Source organism: Lithobates pipiens, unplaced genomic scaffold, assembly GCF_037356315.1.
Source record: "Lithobates pipiens isolate NorthernLeopardFrog02 unplaced genomic scaffold, aLitPip1_a1.2 Scaffold_22, whole genome shotgun sequence".
NCBI classification, from domain to species: domain Eukaryota; kingdom Metazoa; phylum Chordata; class Amphibia; order Anura; family Ranidae; genus Lithobates; species Lithobates pipiens.
This window is the reverse complement of record NW_027507784.1, coordinates 24378688-24402953: the sequence shown is the minus strand read 5'-3', so window position 1 is coordinate 24402953 and position 24266 is coordinate 24378688. Positions and strand designations below refer to the sequence as shown.

General features: G+C 51.2%; 1 protein-coding gene across 1 annotated transcript in view; it reads right to left on the bottom strand.

The window, feature by feature from the left end:
* Window positions 1-7755, bottom strand: part of LOC143923410 (RING finger protein 112-like) — a 66253-nt gene extending 58498 nt beyond the window's left edge. The window contains exons 1-2 of the mRNA XM_077447067.1: window positions 7658-7755; window positions 2886-3080 (exon numbers count right to left, since the gene is read on the bottom strand). Coding sequence (XP_077303193.1) covers window positions 2886-3080; window positions 7658-7723 — 261 coding nt within the window. The 5' untranslated portion in view covers window positions 7724-7755. The remainder of the gene's footprint in view (window positions 1-2885; window positions 3081-7657) is intronic.
* Window positions 7756-24266: the final 16511 nt, after the last annotated feature.

The window sequence follows — 24266 nt, the reverse complement described above, 5'->3', positions numbered from 1 at the left end:
ATCGGTGTCAGCAGCGATGTGGGCTGCATCTGCAGTGCCCACATCGCTGCTCACCGAATTTAACCCCTCAATTCCCTGCCAATAATCTGCAATACCAGTGCATACTCTGCAGTACCCTGCCATTACTCTGCAGTACCCCGCCATTACTCTGCAGTAACCCCCATTACTCTGCAGTACCCCCCATTACTCTGCAGTACCCCGCCATTACTCTGCAGTACCCCGCCATTACTCTGCAGTACCCCCCATTACTCTGCAGTACCCCCCATTACTCTGCAGTACCCCGCCATTACTCTGCAGTGCAGTACCCTGCCATTACTCTGCAGTACCCCGCCATTACTCTGCAGTACCCCCCATTACTCTGCAGTACCCCCCATTACTCTGCAGTACCCCCCATTACTCTGCAGTACCCCGCCATTACTCTGCAGTGCAGTACCCTGCCATTACTCTGCAGTGCAGTACCCTGCCATTACTCTGCAGTACCCTGCCATTACTCTGCAGTACCCCGCCATTACTCTGCAGTACCCCCCATTACACTGCAGTAACCCCCATTACTCTGCAGTACCCCCCAATACTCTGCAGTACCCGCCATTACTCTGCAGTACCCCCAATACTCTGCAGTACCCTGCTATTACTCTGTAGTACCCCGCCAATACCCCGCCAATACTCTGTAATACCCTGCCATAAATTGCCATACCCAGCCATACTCAGAGATACCCAGCCATACTCGGTGATACCCTGAAATACCCAGCCATAGACGCCCCCCACCCCTCACCGCCCTCCGGTGCTTCTACCAACTCGCCAGTACAATCAAAGCCAGAATCTTTTTTTTATTTTTTATTTCAGGCTTCCCAGCCTAGAGGTGAGATGTGGGGTCATATTGACCCCCCAGATTTCACTGTAAAGAGGACCTGTCACCCCATATTCCTATTACAAGGGATGTTTACATTTCTTGTAATAGGAATAAAAGTGATCAAAAATATATTTTTGGGAAAAAAAATGTCAAACTAAAATAAATAAAGTAAAATGAACAATAAAAAAATAAAATAAAAATTAAAGCGCCCATGTCCCCATGTGCTCGCATGTGCCACACATGTGAGGTATCGCCGAGAATGTTAGAGCGAGAGCAATAATTCTAGTCCTAGACCTCCTCTGCAACTCAAAACATGTAACCAGTAAAAAAATATTTAAAGCGTCGCCTATGGGGATTTTTTAAGTAGCGACGTTTGGCGCCATTCCACGGGCATGTGCAATTTTGAAGAGTGACATGTTTGATATCTATTCACTCAGCATAACTTCATCTTTCACTTTATGCAAACATTGGGCTAACAAGTGGTTAATAATAGAGCTTGCAGTCAGTAGTGTTAGGATATAGTGCGTGCTGTCTGCGTGCTCTGTACCCAGTACATACCGCTATAATATAGGGCAGGCCCCTACTTTCAAACATCCAATTTACAAACATCTCCTACTTGCAAACGCAAGGAGACAGCAGCAAGTGAGATGAAAAAAGATGGACGACAAAACAAATTATACAGGGGTGATAACCCTTCCCTATGTTTTCCAAAAAGCTTAAAGATATTTTTTTTGACTGGAGCTACACTTTAAAAATGTACCGGTTGAAAATGACAAACAGATTCAACTTAACACAACAAACCTACACAGTCCCTGTCTTGTTTGCACCGCCTGTATACTGCTGTTCTGAGTATATAGGGCCTGGGGGCCACACGCATTTCCTTTTTTTAATATGGGTACGGGGTTCCCCTTAATATGTGTACAAGACCCAAATAGGCTGGTAATGGGCAGGGAGGGCTACCCATGCCATTTTTCTGAATGATTTTCAACCATATTGCAGGAACCAGATATAACATTAAAACCGCAAGCAGTTTTAAATGGTGTTATTTCCGTTTAATGTCATTTTGTGCAGGGACTGTTCTAAACACGGGAAACACGTGGCACTTCACAGGCATACTATAGACACCCCCCAGGCACCATATTTAAAGGAATATTTAACTTTTTTTTTTTCACTTTAATCGTCATTAAAATCAGTGCTCCCGCCAAAACGGTAGTTTTTAAAACTTTTTTTTGCAGTGACCCATGTGCCCTGAGGCAGGAGGCAGATCGCCAAACCCTTTTTAGGACACTATCTTGCATATTAGCCGTTAAAATTAGCACTTTCCAATTCGAACGTTCGAGTCCCATAGACTTCAATGGGGTTCTAACGTTCGTACCGAACGCGGGGGTCGTTCGCAAGTTCTGGTGCGAACCGAACCGGAGGGTGTTCGGCTCATCCCTACTCAGGATATGATATGGACGGGTTTACTCACCAGGCAGTGAAGGGCTCTCAGGATATGATATGGACGGGTTTACCCACCAGGCAGTGAAGGGCTCTGAGGATATGATATGGACGGGTTTACTCACCAGGCAGTGAAGGGCTCTCAGGATATGATATGGACGGGTTTACTCACCAGACAGTGAAGGGCTCTCAGGATATGATATGGATGGGTTTACTCACCAGGCAGTGAAGGGCTCTCAGGATATGATATGGACGGGTTTATCCACCAGGCAGTGAAGGGCTCTGAGGATATGATATGGACGGGTTTACTCACCAGACAATGAAAGGCTCTCAGGATATGATATGGACGGGTTTACCAACAAGGCAGTGAAGGGCTCTCAGGATATGATATGGATGGGTTTATCCACCAGACAGTGAAGGGCTCTCAGGATATGATATGTATGGGTTTATCCACCAGGCAATGAAGGGCTCTCAGGATATGATATGGACGGGTTTACCCACCAGGCAATGAAGGGCTCTCAGGATATGATATGGACGGGTTTACCCACCAGGCAATGAAGGGCTCTCAGGATATGATATGGATGGGTTTACTCACCAGGCAGTGAAGGGCTCTCAGGATATAATTCAGTAGACTGGACTTTCCTTTCCTCCTCTCACCGATCCCACATATAAGGTACAGGGGGTACTTTGACACCTTCTTCTGCAGGAAGCAACTCTGTAGCACCCTCTCATTCAGCTGCAGTTTTCCATCACTATCTTTGTACACCAACTGAAGGGCTGGAGGTGGAATCTAATCATATAAAAAAAAGTCACCAGTCATTTGGGGTGTGTTCATTTTTATTTTCTTCCTATAACTGTTTATTTAAGGTAATTTACAGAGAGAGAATATAAAAACTGCTTTACAGAAAGTATTTTAATTGAGGCAGATAGGTGCAAAGTAAAGATCCCTTTGTATGGTCTTTATCCTGAGTACATACAGGGTAAGAGAACAGAGTGTTGGTGTTTACAGTGCAGCAAATACTGCCAGAGAGGTGAGGTTTTGGTGACGGCCAGAAAGGGGCAGAGGATAGAATGGAAGAGAGTGGAAAAAAGAAAATAGACAAAAAGACAGGGGAAACGTCCAGTCACTGGAAACCTCAGTGCCAGCAAGGTTACTCAAAGTGTCATTATATATCTGACTTAATGAGATTCCAGCGTTCTCATATCGTATTGAAATTATCTGGGTTGTCATGGAGTTTGGCCGATAAGCGTTCCATCAATTGGATCTCCCCAATACGTGCATAGAGATCTTTTTGCAAGGGTGGAGAAGTTCTATTCCAATGCAGTGTTTTAAGGCATTTCGATACAGTCAGGATATGAGATATGAATTCGTTAGACTTGAGGAAAATGATGGTTAAGAGTACTCTAAGCCCTTGTACACACGGTCGGAGATTCTGACGGAATGTGTCCTATCGGACCGTTTTGTCGGATATTCCGACTGTGTGTGGTCTCCATCGGACTGTTTCAGTTGGAATATCCGACGGACCAACTTTTCCAACTTGCTGGTAAAATTTTCCGACAAAATGCTCCGATCGGACATACTCCGATCATGTGTAGCCTACTCCGACGGACAAAATGCTCATGCTCAGATCAAATTCCTAGACCAGAGCTATTGGCTACTAGCCTGAACGTAGTCCCATCGTAACGAAATAACGCCATCATGTTATGTACAATCAGATTTTCCAACAACTTTGTCCGACCGTGTGTATGCAACAGTTTCGGCCAAAATCTGTCGGACAAAATCCAACGGATTTGTTTGTCAGAATGTCCGACCATGTGTACAAGGGCTTAAGGGCTAATGTAATGCATCTGGAGAATTTGTGCTGTCGGTGAGTTTAGAAATCCAAGACATCACAGCATGCCAAAATTGTGTATTTTGGTCCAAAAGAGGTGGTGTAAAGCACCTACTGAGTCTCCCCATCTCAGGCATAGGTTGGAGGTGGGTAAGTAGATTGAATATAGAAATTCTTGTGTGTAATACTAGCGGGAGATCATTTTAAAGGAGTTCTCTTGATAGAACCTAGCTAGGCCTATGTCATATAGTTGGCCATGTTGTATAGCCGAGTTCCTGATCTGAATCTGTTTCCCAGTGGAGCATGTAGTTATTTTTCCAAAATGGGTCACTTGGCGAAGCTATTAGGAATTTATAAATATTGGAGATTAGCCTCTTTTCTAGATGGCCCTTACAAGTCAGTTCAAAAGGTGTACATGGTGATAACTGTTGGGTTGGTGAGAGAGTTTGAGTGCAGTAGAAGATCTGCAAGTATGATTAAAAGGCTTTGGAAGGGATCGACTATCTGTCTTGAATTTCCGAAAAGGAAAGCAATCTCTTATGCCGCGTATACACACGACCGGACTTTTTGACAGCAAAGGTCCAACGGAACAGGTCCGTTGGACAATTCGATCGTGTGTGGGCTCCATCGGACCTTTGCTTGCCAAAAATCCGGCGGACTTTAGAAATAGAACATGTTTTAAATTTTTCCACCGGAACTCCGCCGGATCGAGAAATCCGCTAGTGTGTATGCTGGTCCGACGGACAAAAACCGACGCTAGGGCAGCTACTGGCTACTTGCTATGAACGATCCTTATTCTAGTCCGGTCGTACGTCATCACGTTCGAATCCGTCGGACTTTGGTGTGATTGTGCGTGGCCAAGTCCGTTCATTCGGAAAGTCCGTGGGAACACCCTGCCGAAATTCCGTCGGAAAGACCACCGGACCTACTCCCTCGAAAAGTCCGCTCGTGTGTACACGGCATTACTCACTCCATCCATCCATCAATTATCCTTGCCTAAAATTAGAACACTGGCACCAGGGGCTGAACCATAGGCTGTGGAAATTAGTTGGGTGGGTTAAAATGGGAAGCGGTCATATGGTATTTGAGTGTTATAAGCGAGAATTTGTCTTTGTTTCGCCTCCAGATGTTTTTTTTGTACATTTGTTGTAGATGATCCATGTTTGGGATGTTAAAAGAGAAGCTCCATAATAAGGAGTTGGGGTGGATTGAGTTTCTTGTTTGTTCAAGGCAAGGAAAATAGACCAGGAGGCCAGAGTTTGCAACTGCTGCCAAATAATATTTGGATATACCGTATTTATCCACATATAACACGCACAGTCGTATAACACGCACCTTCATTTTAGGAGGTCATTTCTACTTTTTGCTATAATAAATATCCCCCAAAAATATATATATAAAAAAAAAACTTTTTTTTCCCTCAGTTTAGGCCGATATGTATTCTTCTACATATTTTTGGTAAAAAAAAAATCGCAATAAGCGATTATTGATTGGTTTGCTCAAAAATTATAGCATTTAAAAAATATTTTATAGTTTTATGCCATTTTTATTAATATATATTTTTTTTTACTAATAATGGCGGCGATCAGCGATTTTTGTTGTGACTGCGACATTATGGCAGACACATCGGACATTTTTGACACATTTTTGGGACCATTGTCATTTATACAGCAATCACTGCTATACAAATGCACTGATTCCTGTGTAAATGACACTGGCAGTGAAGGGGTTAACCAGGGGGTGGCAGTGTAGGGGTTAAGTGTGTCTTAAGGGCCTGTTACTAACTGTGGGGGGGAGTGGCTGTGTGCTAGTGAACACTGATCTCTGCTCCAATCACAGGGAGCAGAGATCAGTGTCACTTGTTGCTAGGCAGAACGGGGAGATGCTGTTTACTTCCGCATCTCCCTGTTCCGCCTCCCCATGAGACGATGGGGGACCCGCTTCCGAACTTATGGGGGTCCCGACCGACACGCGATGGCAGGGCGGCAATTTCAACTGGACGTACCTGTATGCCAGTTTGCCTGCCATTCTGCCGACGTACATAGTCATGCACCGGTCGGGAAGTGGTTAATGACCGGGCCATTTTTTGCGATACGGCACTACGTCGCTTTAACTGACAATTGCGCGGTCGTGCGAAGCTGTACACAAACAAAATTGACGTCTTTTTTTCCCCAGAAATAGAGCTTTCTTTTGGTTGTATTTTTATTTGTTGCGCTATAAACAAAAAAAAAAGAGCTGCAAATTTTGAAAAAAAAACCCCACAATATTTGGTACTTTTTGTTGTAATAAATATCCCCAATTACTTTTTTAAAAAAGCAAATTTTTTTTCTCAGTTTAGGCCGATATGTATTTTTCTACATATTTTTGGTAATAAAAATCGCAAAAAGTTATAGCGTCTACAAAATAGGGGATAGATTTTTGGCATTTTTATTATTATTTTTTTAATTTTTTTACTAGTAATGGCGGTGATCTGCGATTTTTATCGAGACTGCGACATTATGGCGGACACATCGGACACACTTTTAACACACAACGGGAACGAGCACACCAGCTTCGGCCGGTGTCTCGTGTGCTGATTGGATAGATCGAGCCATTGGCTCGCACAGCCATTGCCTCGCACTGCTGTCAATCAAATCAAATTGCTTTGTTTTCAAAAAATTTCGATCTTTTATTCATTTATATATCGTAAAAAACAAAAAAACAAAAAAAAAAAAAAAACAGTGATGATCAAATACAATCAAAAGAAAACTGTGTGAAAAAAAAAATGATAAAATTAAATTTGCATGACCGCGCAAGTGCCAGTTAAACGCACGTGGTTAAAGGAGACACGTACCCATTTCTTGGCAAAGAATATACCATAGGAATAAAGAACTCTCCGCTCCAGGTGAATTGACTATGCCTGATAGGAACTCTGATCAAGTTCTAGCCCCGGCCCGCCTCCGTGGGTATAGGGAATGAAGAAGAAAAGGATGCACATCAATAGAAATCCAAATTACGTTTATTGATAATCACCAAAACGACATCAAAGGACACCAACACACAAGTCTTGTCGACGCGTTTCACACAGTACAATTTCATTCATTTCGATCAATAAACGGCATTTGGATTTCTGTCGATCTGCAGCCATTTCTTCTTCATTCCAAAGAATGTATCATGCTAGTTTTGAACTCTTGATATGCCAGGGTCAAAACCATAAAGGTGAGCAGAACTTATGATGGCATGGGAAGAGAACGGGCATTTTGAATCAATGAGAGAAGAGGGAGCTCTGGCAGCAGTTGTGTACTTTTCTTTGTGGTGTTTGAACTCACATTGGGAGATTGGACTCTTTTCAGGTCCCTACTCTCCACATAGGAGTGGATGGTTTTCACCAATTGACTATATTATTTATTTTATTTTTATTTCATTCAATCATAGATGTGGTTATAATACTTATAATACTTTGATGTTATCACTGGAACGTACACCTCCTCTCCTGACAGGAACTTTTTCCTCTTTGTTATACTCATATATAGAAGAACGTTCCACTTTCTCTCACCTGTCTGTTCCCCATTTTCTTGACAGCCAGTTGGATCTTGGTCAACATAGTCAACATGGTCAACATGATCTTCACCCAGGTGGCAGCTGTGAAACGAATGGCTGATCTAAGTGTGAAAAGGGGATCAAATCAAATTGTTTCTAAAAAAAAAAAGGAGAATACTGTATGTCTATATCCTATATCTTAATATACAAGGTCCTCAATTTGAGTAGAAATATCTGTACTACCCTGTTTTCCCGAAAATAAGACCTAGTGCGATTGTCGGTGATGGCTGTAATATAAGCCATACCCCCTAAAATAAGCCCTACCCTGAAAATAAGACCTTAACTAGGGCTTATTTGGGGGGGTAGGGCTTATATTGTAGCCATCACCGACAATCACGCTAGGTCTTATTTTCGGGGAAACAGGGTAGCCATTGTATCAGCCATGTGACTAATGCCCCGCACACACGATAGGATTTTCTGCCAACAAATGTTGGATGTGAGCTTGTTGTCTGAAAGCCCGACCGTGTGTAGGCTCCATATAACATTTGTTGTTGGAATTTCCCACCAACAAATGTTTGAGAGCAGGTTCTCAAAATTCCGAGCGTGTGGAGGGGACGATGGCGACCGAGCTCCAAAATAGGGGCCTGAGCTGAGAGCTCCGCTTGGCCACCGGAGAGAACCACCCTCTCGCAACTCCATCGTTGACATACACCTGCATAAATCTATCCGAGACATAGCGCAGACACCGCCGCATCCACTAAATATGCCCAAAAATAAGAAGAACCCACAGACACCGCGGAAACTTCCGAACTTCTTCGGAGCGCGCGGGTCTGTACAAAATGGCGCCGGATAACGCGAGACTGAGCATCCGGAGAAGGCCTCACAACAACAACATCTCCGGGCTACTTCCCTCAGCGGATCCTCCTCGGGGACTGATAGCCCGACGACAAGAAGCCCAGCCAAGCAAAGGCAGAGGATCTGTTCTCCAGACGTAAACCGAGTGGATCGCGACATGGAGGTAAGCGGATCAGCTCCTATAGGCCTTACTCCACAACCGCCGGCCTCCGACCCGATTGCGGCCTACCCCACCTCCGATCGACCGGTCTCGGATACGGTCCTTAAGGAGATGTTGCTATCCCTCAAAGCCTCAATACAAGCTGACCTCACTGTGGAAGTCACTAACTGCCATAGAGAAGTTTTGTCTCTGGGCAACCGAGTGGATCAAGTGGAACGCAGCATGGCGGAATGCACTACCTCTTTCAATGCTCTAGTGGAGGCCCACAAGTCCCATGGTGAGGAAATAGCATGGCTGAAAAGTAAGGTAGCAGACCTCGAGGACCGCTCTAGGAGGTGTAACATTAAGATCAGAGGTGTCCCTGAGGCTATACCTCCAAACCAATTGCTGCAATATGTACACACGCTATTCTCCACCATTATCCCTACGTTATCCTCTCAAGACCTGACCATTGATAGGATACATAGGATCCCCAAGCCAGCATTCCTTCCTGAAGGCGCCCCTCGGGATGTTTTGCTCAGAATGCATTATTATCATATCAAAGAACAAATTATGACTGCGTTTCGTATACGAGGCAACAACCTCTCTCAATATGCAGAACTAATCCTCCTCCCTGACCTGTCGAGGCATACACTTCAATTGCGCCGAAACCTGGCGACCATCACAAAGGCCTTGCGCAGGGGCGGGCTGGGCCGGGGGGCAGGGTGGAAATTTCCCCCCAGGCCGGCGTCTATATTATCTTTAAACGGCTGCTGGCTGTTTTTTTTTAATTTTTTTTTTTTATTCTGTGACGGGAGCGGCCTGGGTCACACTCTCTTAACAGCCTCCCCCGCAGCCCCCGCCGATTGGCTGGCTCGATGCTGCTGCCCAGCCTGCGCTGCATTGTGGGAGTTGTAGTCCAGCTGCGCTAAAGCTCCTGGAGGTGTGATCGCAGCAAACTACAACTCCCACCTCCCAGGAGTCCCAGAGGCCGGCCAGGTGTGTGTGGCACGTCAGGGGAGGGGACGCCCGGCGTCAAGAACGTCACGTCGCACGTGACCTGCTGGGAGGAGTGGCTAGCTGCAGTCTGCTGAGAAGACGAGACCTGCTTCATCACGCCCACCCCCGAAGAGTGGCAAGGACCTGGCGTCTCCAGTGCTCTCAATCAATGCTCCCCAGCCTGAAGTAAGGTATCTGTAATGGGAGAAGTTAGTCATCATGACAATTAAAAATGTTGGCAGTGGCAGTGTGTTTTTTTTTTCTAACATCCCCCACCAGCAGACTTAACACCCCCCCCCCCCACCAGCAGACTTAACACCCCCCCCCCCCACCAGCAGACTTAACACCCTCCCCCCCCACCAGCAGACTTAACACCCCCCCCCCCCACCAGCAGACTTAACACCCTCCAACTCCCCCCGCCAGCAGACTTAACACCCTCCAACTCCCCCCGCCAGCAGACTTAACACCCTCCCCCTCCCCCCACCAGCGAACTTAACACCCCCCCAACTAGTGGACTCCACCCCCCCACCAGCGGACTTAACACCCTCCCCCTCCAGCAGACTTAAAGACTTAACACCCTCCCGCTCCCCCCCACCAGCGGACTTAACACCCTCCCCCCCACCAGCGGACTTAACACCCTCCCCCCACCAGCAGACTTAACACCCTCCCCCCACCAGCAGACTTAACACCCTCCCCCTCCCCCCCACCAGCGGACTTAACACCCCCCAACTAGCGGACTCCACCCCCCCACCAGCGGACTTAACACCCTCCCCCCCACCAGCGGACTTAACACACCCACCAGCGGACTTAACACCCTCCCCCCCACCAGCGGATTTAACACCCATCCCCCACCAGTGGACTTAACACCCCTTCCCCCACAGCGGACTTAACACCCCCCTCCCCCACAGCGGACTTAACACCCCCCTCCCCCACAGTGGACTTAACACCCTCCTCCCCCACAGCGGACTTAACCCCCCCCCCACAGCGGACTTAACCCCCCCACAGCGGACTTATCTAACACCCTCCTCCCCCACAGCGGACTTATCTAACACCCTCCTCCCCCACAGCGGACTTATCTAACACCCTCCTCCCCCACAGCGGACTTATCTAACACCCTCCTCCCCCACAGTGGACTTATCTAACACCCCCCTCCCCCACAGCGGACTTATCTAACACCCTCCCCCCCACAGCGGATTATCTAACACCCTCCTCCCCCACAGCGGACTTATCTAATACCCTCCTCCCCCACAGCGGACTTATCTAACACCCCCCCCCCCACCAGTGGACTAGTCCAACCAATCCCCTCCTCCTGCGCACATGGCAGGAAGCACAGACGCACACAGCCACCCCCTAGACCACCCGATCAGTGGAGCAGACTGATCCAGGAGGACACCCGCCTGCTGCATGCCTGCCACTTACCCCATCTTAGTGGTGGGTCAGGCAGAGGGTGAATTGCAGCAAGATGCATATAGGGGGAGGAGAGGAGAGAGGGGGCTCCACTGCATTTTGGTTCTTCTGTTTTGAACGGAGTCCTCCGTGCTTTCTGTGAATTTAACCCAGTCACACATTGAAGTGTATTTGGAAATTCTGACTCTGGGCAGTGGGCACTGAGGGCTAGGACAGGCATGCAGAGATTTGCTATGCTACATAGACCTGTGAGTTCGCTATCCCACAAGAATATATTCCTGCAATTGCCTGGAGAGATTTTGAGCTCCCAGTTCTGTATAGAGGGCTGTGAGACAGACCCAGGCCTTGACACCCTGGGCCCTAGCTGACCCCCACATCCCATGGGCACTGACCAGGTTGCACTAATGGGCACTTTTTGGACTGGTGAGGCTGTGTTTATGGGCACTAATCAGGCTGCACTGGTGAGTCTCCACTGATTGGCACTGATTAGGCTGCATTGATGGCCATTGATCAAGCTGCACTCATGGGTGGTACTGTCTGCACTGATGGGCACTGTCTACATTGGTGACCGTGAAGCTGCATTGATGGGCACTGATCTGTGTGTTTTGAGAGCTGTGCATGCTGTTGTACGTTTTGAAGCTAGACTTGTATACCAGTGATGTATCTGGGAAGTAGGCATGTTGTTGCAGAATAATTGCCACCTATAGGCTCGGTTCTCATTGGTGCGATGTGGGAACCCTGCAAATCCACTGTGGCTTTCCGCATCGCACCTGACTCGCAGATAGTTCATACTGCCCTATGTGAACCGCTGGTAGTGTCAATATAAAGTTAATGACACGCCTAAATCCGTTTGCATATCGCAGTGCGAACTGTCAATTCACCCATGCAATCCAATTCTGGTGCGGACCAAAAAAGGTTATCTACGTGTTTGGTCTCAATGCGATGCAAATTCAGCCATACTATCTGTATGGCTGAATTCACATCACACAGACATTGCATGTGATCTGCACAGCAGTGCGATGTGAATCACATGTAGGGTTGCCACCTGTCTGGTTTTGACCCGGACAGTCCGGGTTTGGACATATGTGCCCGGGTTTCCACCCGTCGGAAACCCGGGCACACATCAACCGTCCTGTGCCAGCTGGATCTCTGGCTCCGGCCGTCGCGGCCGCAACAAACATCAATGCTATCAATGTTCAGTTCACACTGCCCAAACATCGTTGCATCGTAGGCTGCAGGTCATCTGTGGGACGGACCGGATGGGGAACATGAAGGTCCCTGAATAATTCGTCTCAAGCCGTAGCTGCTGGTCACATGTGGATGCAGGGCTGCACTGTGTCTGGATCATCGTGACAGCCCTGCATGCTCCGGAGTCCTAACCCACGCTGTGTGTCTGTCTCCTGTCCATCTCTCTCATCCGCTCTGTCAGCTGCCCCCCCCCCCTCCTGGCTCTCTATCTGCTAGACCCCCCCTCTCCTGGCTTTCTATCTGACAGACCCCCCCCTCTCCTGGCTCTCTATCTGCCAGACCCCCCCCTTTCCGGGCTCTCTATCTGCCAGACCCCCCCCTTTCCGGGCTCTCTATCTGCCAGACCCCCCCCTCTCCTGGCTCTCTATCTGCCAGACCCCCCCTCTCCTGGCTTTCTATCTGCCAGACCCCCCCCCCTTTCCGGGCTCTCTATCTGTCAGACCCCCCCTCTCCTGGCTCTCTATCTGCTAGACCCCCCCCCCCTCTCCTGGCTTTCTATCTGACAGACCCCCCCCTCTCCTGGCTCTCTATCTGCCAGACCCCCCCCCCCTTTCCGGGCTCTCTATCTGCCAGACCCCCCCTCTCCTGGCTCTCTATCTGCCAGACCCCCCCTCTCCTGGCTCTCTATCTGCCAGACCCCCCCCCTTTCCGGGCTCTCTATCTGCCAGACCCCCCCCCCCCCTCTCCTGGCTCTCTATCTGCCAGACCCCCCCTCTCCTGGCTCTCTATCTGACAGACCCCCCCCCTTTCCGGGCTCTCTATCTGCCAGACCCCCCCCCCCCCTCTCCTGGCTCTCTATCTGCCAGACCCCCCCTCTCCTGGCTCTCTATCTGCCAGTCCCCCCTCTCCTGTCTCTATCTGCCAGACCCCCCTCTCCTCTCTGCCAGTCCCCCCTCTCCTGTCTCTCTATCTGCCAGACCCCCCTCTCCTATCTGCCAGACTCCCCTCCCCTCTCTGCCAGACCCCCCCTCTCCTCTCTGCCAGACCCCCCTCTCCTGTCTCTCTATCTGCCAGACCCCCCCTCACCTCTCTGCCAGACCCCCCTCCCCTCTCTGCCACACTCCCCTCCCCTCTCTGCCAGACCCCCCTCTCCTCTCTGCCAGACCCCCCCTCCCCTCTCTGCCAGACCCCCCTCTCCTCTCTGCCAGTCCCCCCTCTCCTGTCTCTCTATCTGCCAGACCCCCGTCTCCTCTGTGCCAGACTCCCCTCCCCTCCCAGCCAGACTCCCCTCCCCTCCCTGCCAGACTCCCCTCCCCTCCCTGCCAGACACCCCTCCCTGCCAGACTCCCCTCCCCTCTCTGCCAGACCCCCCCTCTCCTCTCTGCCAGACCCCCCCTCTCCTCTCTGCCAGACCCCCCCTCTCCTCTCTGCCAGACCCCCCTCCCCTCTCTGCCAGACCCCCCTCCCCTGTCTGTCTCTCTCTCTGCCAGACCCCCTCTCCTCTCTGCCAGACCCCCCTCTCCTGTCTCTCTCTCTCTATTTATCTGCCAGACCCCTCCTCCTCTCTGCCAGTCCCCCCTCTCCTGTCTCTCTATCTGCCAGACCCCCCCTCTCCTCTCTGCCAGACCCCCCCCTCTCCTCTCTGCCAGACCCCCCCTCTCCTCTCTGCCAGACCCCCCCTCTCCTCTCTGCCAGACCCCCCTCCCCTGTCTGTCTCTCTCTCTGCCAGACCCCCTCTCCTCTCTGCCAGACCCCCCTCTCCTGTCTCTCTCTCTCTATTTATCTGCCAGACCCCCCCTCCTCTCTGCCAGTCCCCCCTCTCCTGGCTCTCTATCTGCCAGACCCCCCCCTCCTCTCTGCCAGTCCCCCCTCTCCTGTCTCTCTATCTGCCAGACCCCCCCTCTCCTCTCTGCCAGACCCCCCTCTCCTCTCTGCCAGACCCCCCTCCCCTCTCTGCCAGACCCCCCTCCCCTCTCTACCAGACCCCCCTCCCCTCTCTTCCAGACCTCCCTCCCCTCTCTGCCAGACCCCCCTCCCCTCTCTGCCAGACCTCCCCCCTCCTCTCTGCCAGTCCCCCCTCTCCTGTCTCTCTATCTGCCCGACCCCCCTCCGCTCTCTGCCAGACCCCCCCCCTCTTCTCTGCCAGACCCCCCTCCCCTCTCTGCCAGACCCCCCTCCCCTCTCTGCCAGACCCCCCTCCCCTCTCTGCCAGACCCCCCTCTCCTCTCTGCCAGTCCCCCCTCTCCTGTCTCTCTATCTGCCAGACCCCCCCTCTCCTCTCTGCCAGTCCCCCCTCTCTTGTCTATCTGCCAGACCCCCCCCTCTCCTCTCTGCCAGACTCCCCTCTCCTCTCTGCCAGACCCCCCTCTCCTGTCTCTCTATCTGCCAGACCCCCCCTCTCCTCTCTGCCAGACCCCCCTCTCCTGTCTCTCTATCTGCCAGACCCCCCCTCTCCTCTCTGCCAGACCCCCCTCCCCTCTCTGCCACACTCCCCTCCCCTCTCTGCCAGACCCCCCTCTCCTCTCTACCAGACCCCCCCTCCCCTCTCTGCCAGACCCCCCCTCCCCTCTCTGCCAGACCTCCCCTCCCCTCTCTGCCAGACCCCCCTCTCCTCTCTGCCAGACCCCCCTCTCCTGTTTTTCTCTCTGCCAGACCCCCCTCCCCTCTCTGCCAGACTCCCCTCCCCTCTCTGCCAGCCCCCCCTCTCCTCTCTGCCAGACCCCCGTTCGTCTCTGCCAGACCCCCCTCTCCTGTCTCTCTCTCTGCCAGTCCCCCCTCTCCTCTCTGCCAGACCCCCCTCTCCTGTCTGTGTGTTTGTCTCTCTCTCTGCCAGACCCCATCTCCTCTCTGCTAGACCCCCCTCTCCTGTCTCTCTCTCTCTCTCTCTGCCAGACCCCCCTCTCCTCTCTGCCAGTCCCCCCTCTCCTGGCTCTCTATCTGCCAGACCCCCCTCTCCTCTCTGCCAGACCCCCCTCTCCTGTCTGTCTCTCTCTCTTTATCTGCCAGACCCCCCCTCCTCTCTGCCAGTCCCCCCTCTCCTGGCTCTCTATCTGCCAGACCCCCCCTCCTCTCTGCCAGTCCCCCCTCTCCTGGCTCTCTATCTGCCAGACCCCCCTCTCCTCTCTGCCAGACCCCCCTCTCCTGTCTCTCTCTCTCTCTTTATCTGCCAGACCCCCCCTCCTCTCTGCCAGTCCCCCCTCTCCTGGCTCTCTATCTGCCAGACCCCCCCTCCTCTCTGCCAGTCCCCCCTCTACTGTCTCTCTATCTGCCAGACCCCCCCTCTCCTCTCTGCCAGACCCCCCTCTCCTCTCTGCCAGACCCCCCTCCCCTCTCTGCCAGACCCCCCCCCCTCTTCTCTGCCAGACCCCCCTCCCCTCTCTGCCAGACCCCCCTCCCCTCTCTGCCAGACCCCCCTCTCCTCTCTGCCAGTCCCCCCTCTCCTGTCTCTCTATCTGCCAGACCCCCCCTCTCCTCTCTGCCAGTCCCCCCTCTCTTGTCTATCTGCCAGACCCCCCCCCTCTCCTCTCTGCCAGACTCCCCTCTCCTCTCTGCCAGACCCCCCTCTCCTGTCTCTCTATCTGCCAGACCCCCCTCTCCTCTCTGCCAGACCCCCCTCCCCTCTCTGCCACACTCCCCTCCCCTCTCTGCCAGACCCCCCTCTCCTCTCTGCCAGACCCCCCCTCCCCTCTCTGCCAGACCCCCCCTCCCCTCTCTGCCAGACCCCCCTCTCCTCTCTGCCAGACCCCCCTCTCCTGTTTTTCTCTCTGCCAGACCCCCCTCCCCTCTCTGCCAGACTCCCCTCCCCTCTCTGCCAGCCCCCCCCCCTCTCCTCTCTGCCAGACCCCCGTTCGTCTCTGCCAGACCCCCCTCTCCTGTCTCTCTCTCTGCCAGTACCCCCTCTCCTCTCTGCCAGACCCCCCTCTCCTGTCTGTGTGTGTCTCTCTCTCTCTGCCAGACCCCATCTCCTCTCTGCTAGACCCCCCTCTCCTGTCTCTCTCTCTCTCTCTCTCTGCCAGACCCCCCTCTCCTCTCTGCCAGTCCCCCCTCTCCTGGCTCTCTATCTGCCAGACCCCCCTCTCCTCTCTGCCAGTCCCCCCTCTCCTGTCTCTCTATCTGCCAGACCCCCCTCTCCTGTCTCTCTCTCTCTCTTTATCTGCCAGACCCCCCCTCCTCTCTGCCAGTCCCCCCTCTCCTGGCTCTCTATCTGCCAGACCCCCCCTCCTCTCTGCCAGTCCCCCCTCTCCTGTCTCTCTATCTGCCAGACCCCCCCTCTCCTCTCTGCCAGACCCCCCTCTCCTCTCTGCCAGACCCCCCTCCCCTCTCTGCCAGACCCCCCCCCCCTCTTCTCTGCCAGACCCCCCTCCCCTCTCTGCCAGACCCCCCTCCCCTCTCTGCCACACCCCCCTCTCCTCTCTGCCAGTCCCCCCTCTCCTGTCTCTCTATCTGCCAGACCCCCCCCCCCTCTCCTCTCTGCCAGTCCCCCCTCTCTTGTCTATCTGCCAGACCCCCCCCCCTCTCCTCTCTGCCAGACTCCCCTCTCCTCTCTGCCAGACCCCCCTCTCCTGTCTCTCTATCTGCCAGACCCCCCCTCTCCTCTCTGCCAGACCCCCCTCCCCTCTCTGCCACACTCCCCTCCCCTCTCTGCCAGACCCCCCTCTCCTCTCTGCCAGACCCCCCCCTCCCCTCTCTGCCAGACTCCCCCTCCCCTCTCTGCCAGACCCCCCTCTCCTGTTTTTCTCTCTGCCAGACCCCCCTCCCCTCTCTGCCAGACTCCCCTCCCCTCTCTGCCAGACTCCCCTCCCCTCTCTGCCAGCCCCCCCCCTCTCCTCTCTGCCAGACTCCCGTTCGTCTCTGCCAGACCCCCCTCTCCTGTCTCTCTCTCTGCCAGTACCCCCTCTCCTCTCTGCCAGACCCCCCTCTCCTGTCTGTGTGTGTCTCTCTCTCTCTGCCAGACCCCATCTCCTCTCTGCTAGACCCCCCTCTCCTGTCTCTCTCTCTCTGCCAGACCCCCCTCTCCTCTCTGCCAGTCCCCCCTCTCCTGGCTCTCTATCTGCCAGACCCCCCTCTCCTCTCTGCCAGTCCCCCCTCTCCTGTCTCTCTATCTGCCAGACCCCCGTCTCCTCTCTGCCAGACTCCCCTCCCCTCCCTGCCAGACTCCCCTCCCCTCTCTGCCAGACCCCCCCTCCCCTCTCTGCCAGACCCCCCCTCTCCTCTCTGCCAGACCCCCCCTCTCCTCTCTGCCAGACCCCCCTCCCCTCTCTGCCAGTCCCCCCTCTCCTGGCTCTCTATCTGCCAGACCCCCCTCCTCTCTGCCAGTCCCCCCACTCCTGTCTCTCTATCTGCCAGACCCCCCCTCTCCTCTCTGCCAGACCCCCCTCTCCTCTCTGCCAGACCCCCCTCCCCTCTCTGCCAGACCCCCCCTCCCCTCTCTTCCAGACCTCCCTCCCCTCTCTGCCAGACCCCCCTCCCCTCTCTGCCAGACCCCCCTCCCCTCTCTGCCAGACCCCCCTCTCCTCTCTGCCAGTCCCCCCTCTCTTGTCTATCTGCCAGACCCCCCCCCCTCTCCTCTCTGCCAGACTCCCCTCTCCTCTCTGCCAGACCACCCTCTCCTGTGTGTGTATGTATGTGTGTGTGTCTCTCTCTCTCTGCCAGACCCCCTCTCCTCTCTGCCAGACCCCCTCTCCTCTCTGCCAGACCCCCCTCTCCTGTCTCTTTCTCTTCTCTCTCTGCCAGACCACCCTCTCCTCTCTGCCAGTCTCCCCTCTCCTCTCTGCCAGTCCCCCCTCTCCTGTATGTCTCTCTTTCTCTCTCTCTCTGCCAGACCCCCCCTCTCCTCTCTGCCAGACCCCCCCTCTCCTCTCTGCCAGACCCCCCCCCTCTCCTCTCTGCCAGACCCCCCCTCTCCTCTCTGCCAGACCCCCTCTCTTCTCTGCAAGACCCCCCTCTCTTCTCTGCCAGACCCGCCTCTCCTGTCTCTCTCTCCTCTCTGCCAGACCCCCCTCTCTTCTCTGCCAGACCCCCCTCTCTCCTGTATCTCTATCTCTCTCCTGACCCTTTTTTACCTCCCTCCCCCCACCTCTTTCCCTCCTCAGGTGATGGGGGCCCTAATCATTTCCAACAGCAGCCTGTGAGTGAATGCTCCAGCTCCCATACTTCCTGGCTCGAAGCTGCTCTTGGTAAGGCAGTCTAATGGGGGTCTTTCAGGTCAGGGGACACTGATGTGGGGATCCCTGATCTATCAAGGGGGGGACCGATATAAGGGAAGGGGAATCTGAGCTAATGGGGGGAGTCTGTGGGGAGGGGGGTTCTGACTGCTGTTGACCACTTAGAGACCCCCTATTATATCAGCACCCCCTCCCCCTACTTGGAGACCTCTATTAGATAACTCTCTTTTTATATGCACCCCCTTTAGAGACCCACATTATGATATAAGGATCAGTGTGTCCTTATATCAACCCCCTTTTTAGAGACTGGTCTCCTCTCTGCCAGACCCCCCCTCTCTTCTCTGCCAGACCCCCCCCTCTTCTCTGCCAGACCCCTTCTCTTCTCTGCCAGACCCCCCTCTCTTCTCTGCCAGACCCCCCCCCCTCTTCTCTGCCAGACCCCCTTCTCTTCTCTGCCAGACCCCCTTCTCTTCTCTGCCAGACCCCCTTCTCTTCTCTGCCAGACCCCCCCTCTTCTCTGCCAGACCCCCTTCTCTTCTCTGCCAGACCCCCTTCTCTTCTCTGCCAGACCCCCTTCTCTTCTCTGCCAGACCCCCCTCTCTTCTCTCTCAGACCCCCCTCTCTTCTCTGCCAGACCCCCCTCTCCTCTGAGACTGGTCTCTAAAGGGAATCTGATATAGGGGACCCTGATCTAAAATATAAAAAAAAATAAAACATGCAGTGCAACCTCCCCTTATAATTATATTAATTCAAATGTGAAAAAATAAATTGTGAATGATGGTGGAAACCCCCCAGGATAATCCAAGTATTAATACACTCCAATCTTATTTAAACATACGGTACATATTGTTCAATTTCCACAAACATACAATAGTGTATGAATAGTGGTGTAAATCCATTCCACAAGGTGTTGTGCTAATATCCAACGTATATAACTCAAAAGGTATTTATAAATTGGATATTAGCACAACACATTTTGGAATGGATTTACACCACTATTCATACACTATTGTATGTGTGTGGAAATGAACAATACCTATGTTTTTTTTTTGTTTTTTTTAAAGATTGGAGTGTATTAATACTTGGATTATCCTTGGGGGTTTCCACCATCATTCACAATTATTGAGGTTGTGCTGCATTTTGTTTCAATTTAAAAAATGTTTGGGTCTCTAAGGGGAGGACTGATATAAAGGGATTCTGATCTAATGTGTTCCTCTATGGGGGTCCCTGTATTATAGAGGGTATAATACTGACCCCTATATTAAGTGTGTGACACTGACCCGGTGTTATGGGGGTTAACACCGACCAGTGTCTTGAAAAGGGGGGGTGATACTGACCCCTCTATTATGTCGCCTAGGATTGCCACCTGTGTGGGGTCCACTTGAATAGCTCAGGTTTTCAATCGTGTCTGAATTTCTGCCTAAGACCCAGTCACATTATTCAGATCGAACTGTGGCTTCGCAAGTTACCAAGATAGTCGGACACCAATCCATTGCCACCTGTTAAAATTGGCCACACAAACTGTTCGCCGCGGAGTGTTACGTGCGACGCATTATTGCTCTCCTCCTGGTCTTTAAAATCCTATAGAGTATAGCACAAAAAAATTTGCCATGCACCGCTAAAGTGTTCGGGTTTGGCTTGAAGAAAAGGTGGCAACCCTAATCACATGCGATGTCTGACATCACAGCAGTTTGAACCAGCCCGTACTGTACAGCATTATTGTTCAGTGTTTGTGGGAATTTTGTGGTTTCAGGGGTCTCCAAACTTTGGCCATACAGTTCAGGAACTACAATTCCCATCATGCCTAGTCATGTCTTTGGATGTCAGAGTTTTACAATGCCTCATGGGATGCGTAGTTCTGCAACAGCTGGAGAGCCGTAGTTTGGAGATCCCTGGACTTTAGATGCTGATAAAATATACAGCAGATATAAAAAGTCTACAGACCCCTGTTAAAAATGTCATGTTTCTGTGATGTAAACAAATGAGACAAAGATAAATAATTTCAGAACTTTTTCTACCTTTAGGCTGGGTTCACACTGCAGCGGTGTATGAGATCGGATGTGATTCCACTGCACTCCAGTGCGAATCACATCCGATCTCTGTGCGATGCGATTTCAGCCATACAGATAGTATGGCTGAATTTGCATCGCATCCGGCCCAAACTCGCACAGGACCCTTTTTTTTGGTCCGCAGCAGAATCGGATCGCATGGATGTTCACACCATGCGATCCGATTCCTGTCCGATTTTGCAGATCGCACTGCGATATGCGAACTGATCTGGGGGTGTCATTAACGTTTCACTGGCACTGCCAGCAGTTCGTATAGGGCAGTGTGCATGCGCAGTAGGGAACCGGGAAATGAAGCCGAAAGGCTCCACTTCCTGATTCCCATACCCAAGATGGTGGCGGCAGCACCCGAGAGATGATCGAGAGATCAGCTTCGGGTGCCGACATCGCGGGCGCGCTGGACAGGTAAGTGTCACTATTTTAAAAGTCAGCAGCTGCAGTATTTGTAGCTGCTGGCTTTTAAAAAAAAAAAAAAAAAAAACGGACTCCCGGCGGACTCCCGCTTTAAAGTGTTACTAAACCCACAACAGTAAAATCAGTCTGTATATGCAGTAATGCATGCTTGTTACACTCTATGTGAACCTAAAGCCCCGTACACACGAGAGGACTTATGTCCGACAGACTTCCGAAGGAGTTCCGTCGGAGTTCTGCCGGAGTTCCGACAGAGTTCTGACGGACTTTCCGAATGAGCGGACTTGGCCACACACAATCACACTAAACTCCAACGGATTCGAACGTGATGACGTACGACTGGATTCGAATAAGGAAGTTCATAGACAGTAGCCAATAGCTGCCCTAGCGTCGGTTTTAGTCCGTCGGAATAGCACACACACGAGCAAATTTTTCGAAGGGACCGGGTCCGGCGGAGTTCCTTCGGAAAAATTTGAAGCATGTTCCATATTCTAAAGTCCTTCAGACTTTGGTGAGTCAAAAGTCTGTTGCAGCCCATACACGATCGAATAGTCTGACGGAATCAGTCCGTCGGACTTTGGATGTTGAAAAGTCCGCTCGTGTGTACGGGGCATAAGGGTTTAAACCTGCGCATTGTGGAAAAAAGCTGTTTGATCCTGTCTTTTCTGATCCTCCCCTTCTTTTACTGTCTCCAATCCCTCTCCTGATAGAACAGAGCATTGGGGGCACTCTGTACATGCTCAGTTTGGTGTGCGTTGCTGGAGAGCTTTTTTTTTTCCTTGGGAGGGTGCATGTGAATGGCACTGGGCCAATCAGCACTGTCCAGACAGAGGATCGATGAAGAATGAAAACTCCTCATAAGCTTTTACCAGACACTGATAGAAGTCACAAGACTGCTATATACTGCTGATAAGAAAAAGGTATTTAGCAGTTTATATTTACTATTATAATTGCATTTCCATGTTCTATGCACTGTGGGAGTACAAATATAGTGAATGCAAGTTCTTGGTTTAGTAACACTTTAAAATTCAAGATGGATGATCACGGAGTGTGCATACTTGACTTTCTTTGATGATCACAGTTTTTTAATTTAATATACGTTTTTAATTATTTTAAATCTCATAAAATCTTACATATAAGGTAAGTATCAATTATATCATTTTCTTCCATGTTTTTTTTTTTTTTTTGCCATGCATTGAGTTTCTTTGTTACATCTAGAACTTTTTTGGAAGTTTAAAGTTGACAAAAAAATGTCATTTTAGACTGGTGGTATACATGAAAGAAATGCTGTTGATGAGGTTTCTGCCGGACCAAGTCGTTTTTCAAGCATGCCAGTTGTATGTGGCGAAGAGGATGTGAGCGCACAAGCAGAAATACAGGTGGATGAGGAGGAGCTGGTGCCAGAGTGCAGAGAGCAATCACATATGAATGACCCAGATGCTTTTGAAGACCTTCCTGAATTAGAATGTATCGCACCAGAAGAAGACATATCAGAAACTGTGATAAGTGATCCATCAGAAATACCTTTTAGTCTTCCTCCTGCATGTTCCATAGGAGAAAAAAAATACATTTTGTTGAAAAACACCCTTTTCAGCCAACCAGGACTGAATGCGAAGATCTTCCTTTTTCAAGAAGTGGACTTTTATTACCGCAAAAAGCCTAATGGGGATCGTATTAAGCGTTCGTGGCTAAGCTGTAAAATGAAGAATCGAAAGTTAGAAGCATTTTTTTTTGCACTATATGCATTGCCTTTTCTGATTCCTCTTCCTCGTTCACTAGTGCTTGTACTAATTTTCGGCATTGCTATCAGGCAGCAAATAAGCATGAAGCTTCTAAAAGCCATTGTGATGCTGTTAGTGCTTATTTCACCATGAAAAAGAATAGAAGCATTGACACATTAATAAATCAGGCTCATGCCTGCAAAAGAAAAATGGAGATACTTCAAAATATTGAGGTATTAACCACTTTGCCGCCCGCCCTATAGGCAATTGACGGTGGCAAAGTGGTTGCATAATCCTGACCGGACGTCATATGACGTGATCAGGATTATGAGCCGCTGCGTCGCCCCCGGGGGCGCGCATCGCGGCGATCGTTGTTGCGGGGTGTCAGTCTGACACCCGGCAACTACGATCTCGGTAAAGAGTCTCCGACGGAGACTCTTTACCACGTGATCAGCCATGTCCAATCACAGCTGATCACAGTGTAAATAGGAAGAGCCGGTGATCGGCTTTTCCTCACTTGCGTCTGTCAGATGCGAGTAGAGGAGAGCCAATCGGCTGCTCCTCTGACAGGGGGGGGTCTGTGCTGATTGATTATCAGCACAGCCCCCCCCCAGGATGCCCACACTGGACCACCAGGGACGCCACCAGACCACCAGGGATGCCCAGCAAAAGGTAATCCTCCCTAGACCACCAGGGATGCCAGTCAGTGCCACAATGGATGCCAATCAGTGCCCATAATGGATGCCAATCAGTGCCCACAATGAGCATCACTGATTGGCATACATTATTGTTTGGCACTGATTGGCATCCATTAGTGCAGTATAACATAATACAATGCCGCCTATGAGTGCCCACCTGTGCCGCCTATGAGTGCCCACCTGTGCCGCCTATCAGTGCCCATCAGTGCTGCCTATCTGCCCACCCATGCCCATCTGTGCCGCCTATCCATGCCCATCTGTGCCGCCTATCCATGCCCATCTGTGCCGCCCATCCATGCCAATCCGTTCCAGTTTGTGCCACCTATCAGTGCCCATCCGTGCCGCCCATCAGTGCCACCCATCAGTGCCGCCTATCAGTGCCCATCAGTGCCCCCTATCAATGCCACATATCAATGTCCATCAATGCCACCTCATCAGTGCCACATCATTGGTTCCACATCATTGGTGCCACATCAGTGCCGCCTTATCAGTGCCCATCAGTGTAGCCCCATCAGTGAAGGCGAAAACGTACTTATTTACAATGTTTTGAAACTGAAACAAAAAAATATTTTTTTTCAAAATTTTCGGTATTTTTTTATTTGTAGCGCAAAAAATAAAAACCGTAGAGGTGATCAAATACCACCAAAAGAAAGCTCTATTTGTGGGAAAAAAATGATAAAAATTTCATTTGGGTACAGTGTAGCATGACCGCGCAATTGTCATTCAAAGTGCGACAGCGCTGAAAGCTCAAAATTGGTCTGGGCAGGAAGGTGTTTAAGTGTCCCCCCCCCCAGTATTGAAGTGGTTAAACAGAATATTTGATATAGTAAAATTGCTTGGAAAACAGGGTTTGCCATTTCGTGCACTAATGAATCACTGTACAATTTATATAACAGTGAAATAAACCATGGGAACTTTCTAGAAATTGTCCTACTTCTATCGCAGTATGATGTTCCCCTAAAAAAAAATCACCTTGA